Genomic DNA, 3,793 nt, shown 5'->3' with positions numbered 1-3,793 from the left:
CCTGCCCGTCTGCCTGGGTTTTCTCTTCTCCGGCTTTCCCCGCGCGCCCTGCCCGTCTCTGCCGCAGCCGGGACTTTCTGAAGAGGACCGCAGGAAGACCGGCTCCGGCGGCAGGAGGATCGGCATTATCTTCGGCAGAGTCCTGGCCGTCTGTGCCCTGTTAGGGACACTGTGCTGTGGGCTGCACCTCTACGCCACCTTGTGGCTGTATGGACTGCTGGGAGACTGGACCCGCTTCAGCTGGGCATGGTGGTTGGTCCATTTCTGGGCCAGGCTTCTGGAAGTTTCATGGGGGTTTTCACTTCTCCTACTGGGTTCCTGGTTGTTCTGGAGGCCTCAGGGGCGTCAGGCGGGGGAGGAGGGGGCAGCAGAGGGCAGAGCAGCAGGAGAACCGCCCTGTCCTGGGCAGTCGGTAGGGTCCAGTCAAAGACACACCTGCTGGTCCAAGATAGTCCAGAGCCTGAAGGGGAAGCCCTTCGGTAAGTCTGACAGTAATGGTGTCGTGGGAGGAGGAGGGGGAGGAGGGGGAGGAGGGGGAGGAGCAGTGGAGCTGCCCAATAACTGGGCTGGTCAGGAACGTCCAGGAGCTGATATCAGTAAAAGTCTGATCAGGAACCAGAACCCGGAGCAGGTTCCTGTCCAGTCACGTTTTGTAAAAGACAGTAACGCAGGTGGAGCCCAGAGGGGGCAGTCTTCAGAGGGGGGCTTCCCTGGGGGCTCCACAGGAACCCTGCTGAGGCTGCAGACAGTGGGCCCCCCACCTCAGCGGTCCATGAGCGGCAGTCTGGATCTGGACAAAGACACCTCGCTGTCCTTCTGTGACTTTGACCTTCGCCCCCCCTCTCCTATTGACCTGACCCGCAGCATCGACGAGGCGCTGCACAGAGAACATCTGTTTGAGGTGGGCAGCCTGTTTCATCCCGTGGACCACACGTCACGATCCCCCTCCCCGGGCTCCAGGCTGGGCCAGGGGCCTTGGCTGCGCAGGAACAGCGATCCTCAGCTGTCTGAGAGCAGTGACGCCCCGACGGACTCCTCCCTGCCACTAGGAGGCAGTGTGCTCAGTAGTGTACCCAGCAGGCAGGTGACAGCTCCCCCTACACCGTCTCATCAGACCCACAAATGGGCTGGGAATGGGGGGGCGAGCGTTCCCTCCTCAGTCTCCTGCCCCGTCTCCTTCCGACCTCTAAGAACTTCTTCAGAACATCTGGAAGAGGAAGGAGTGGACGACACGCGTCCGTTCATCACGCCAGACTCGGAGAGGGGTCGCGGCAGAGGTGGGAGGTCAGCAGGGTCACGTAGTTACCTGGAGGTCAGTCGGCATGACGAATCCGCCAGCGTTAGCAGTGACATCATTGACCTGTGAATCAAAATGTGGACGTGGGGACCAATGGCTGCACGTGGACGGAGGAGGGTCCTGAGATCGACGCCCAGAAAAAACACACACTCTGACGTGAACCCACGTCCAAAAACACCAACATCTTTGGTCCAAGTGAGACCAGAACCAGCTGAGACCAGTTCTTCCACCAGAACCTGTCACTGACTTTTCAGTCCGACGTCAAGGATTCAGAGTCAGAGGAATTTGAGATGATGTCACTTTTTGATAACAGGACAAACCGAGGTTGGACACAGTGTCAGGTCCTGATGTTAAAGTCGTGTTTTTTTCCGTAAGAACTTGATCCCGATCCCGTCTCGTAAGAAGTTCTCAGATTCTCCGCACCATCAGTTCTTTTTTTCGTGTCTGTATCTTTGCTTCTTTGACCTCGTTTCAGTTCGAAGACTTTAGGACAAAGACGTTGAGTTCACTGCTGCTGACGAACCAATCAGGGAAGTGTGCGTGTTCTGTTCACACACACACACACACAGGATCTGCTTTTCTGTATCGACTCACTTTGACTGACGTTCAGGTCGACGGAACACGAGAAGAACAGAACTGTCGCACGTCGACACGAGGCAGACGTAGAAGCTGTTCTATATTTGTACGTGTTTTTTTATTTAGCTTCATGACGGTCGTGCCATTCCTTAACTCACCTCCCTGCGTTCCGTGCTGTATTTCGTTGCCCTTAAACCTCATTGGTTGGTTGACTCTCCCAACATGTCGTCTGGTCGACCTCGTCTGGCGAAGTGAATCTCATTGGCTGTGATATGAAAGTGAGGTTTTATATAAGTTTGTGATTTTCATGTCAACATTTTTGCTTCAGATTTAAGAATTCTTAATGTGTTAAAATGTCAATCATTTACTGCGTACGCGTGATAAATATTTGGTCTGGTAGCTCTTGGCTTACAAAAGGCAAAGTACTTAAAAGTACACAAACAAACACGACAAACGTGTGCATCATCATGTACAGATGGCAGTAGTACAACAGAATATTCAAAACATTAGCAGCGCTGACGATGGACAGGTATGACATCAATAATAAAACTGCAGTAAAAAGCTACAGGTAATACAGTTAAAGTACAACTACACAGAGTATCTGACGTTTTTATAATCCTGCCAGCTGCGTCATGTCAGTGTCGCCCTACAGTATATAATACACTACTTAGCATTTTAGCATACAGGGTTAGCTTAGCATGGCTGTCCAAAACTGTTACATCTTCTTGTCTAACAGAACATTAAAGTGTTAGCCTGAGCGCTAGTCCGAAGTATTTTACTGCTCCGTGTATAAAAAAAAACAACCGATGTAAATACTCTTACTGTTTGGATGTTTATGAATAAAGATATTTTTGGAACAGTGAAGCTCGATCACTTGTTTTTGAGCTGCTTTTGTTTCAGTGTCACGTGACGTTCGAGAACTTCCTGGTCCGGTCTCTGGTTCTACTGACTAACGTGGACCGTGTCTGACATCTGTCATCATGAGCTGCAGTTCAGGTCAAAGTCGTGTCCTACCGCCATCGTGTGGCCAGAGAATAGAAGTGTGCATGTCTGCCACCTACAGACCGTAAATATGTAATGATTTTTTTTTCTCACATTTGACTTCAGTTTTATTAAAACTAGCATAGCTCCGTCGTGAGCGTTTTTATTTTATTCATCTATTATTTCATCCGCTTATCACCCACATCACATTGCACCGTACCAACCCCCCCTAAACCTTCCTGCAGGTGGTGAGTCCACTGAAGGTACCAACCGCCCTAACAGAGATTTGAACTTGTCCAGGAGGTGAACCCTGGGGTTCCACACCAATGACAGAGACATTGGCTCTGGGCCAAAACGCCACCTTAAAGACAAAATGGTTACAAATATTTACTCTGTAACAAGTTACTTTCCCTGGTAACAAGTTACTTTTGTCATTTCAGCCACTAACTTTTCCAGACAATGAACTAATCTAAAAAAAAAGTTTCATTCATTTTGCTTCTTCTTCTTCTTCTTCTTCTCCAGCTATAAAGTACAGTTAACCTTTGAAGTCACTGTTACTTTTGTTTTGTTTTTTTACTGCAGTGTTTACAGGACTCAGGTGAACCATGATCCGGTCAGTGGCCCCAGGTTTGGCACAGAGTCTGGTCTCAGTGGTGAAAAGCAGTTTATTGTTCATCAACTGGTTAATTATTTCCTGGAGGAGATCTAATTTGTCCCTGTGGTTCAGGCTCCTGGACAACAACGAGGTTAGAGCAGCAGGTCTGTTGTCCAGTCTGTTGTCCAGTCTGTAGTCCAGTCTGTTGTCCAGTCTGTTGTCCAGTCTGTCTGACCTGGACTCTGGACAAATGTCCACTCTGTAAATAGAATCTTGAAAAAAACCAACACTGGTTTGGAACCGACACCACACTGTTTTATCATGGTCTCATTCGGAGCTTATCA

General features: G+C 49.5%; 1 protein-coding gene across 1 annotated transcript in view; it reads left to right on the top strand.

Moving 5' to 3' along the window:
• Positions 1 to 2,743, top strand: part of LOC103385555 (proline-rich transmembrane protein 3) — a 13,573-nt gene extending 10,830 nt beyond the window's left edge. The window contains exon 5 of the mRNA XM_025059170.1: positions 10 to 2,743. Coding sequence (XP_024914938.1) covers positions 10 to 1,366 — 1,357 coding nt within the window. The 3' untranslated portion in view covers positions 1,367 to 2,743. The remainder of the gene's footprint in view (positions 1 to 9) is intronic.
• The last annotated feature ends 1,050 nt before the right edge of the window (positions 2,744 to 3,793 follow it).

The sequence above is a fragment of the Cynoglossus semilaevis genome, chromosome 10, assembly GCF_000523025.1.
Source record: "Cynoglossus semilaevis isolate Cse_v1.0 chromosome 10, Cse_v1.0, whole genome shotgun sequence".
NCBI classification, from domain to species: domain Eukaryota; kingdom Metazoa; phylum Chordata; class Actinopteri; order Pleuronectiformes; family Cynoglossidae; genus Cynoglossus; species Cynoglossus semilaevis.
The sequence above is the reverse complement of the archived record's forward strand: the minus strand, read 5'-3'. Positions and strand labels throughout refer to the sequence as shown.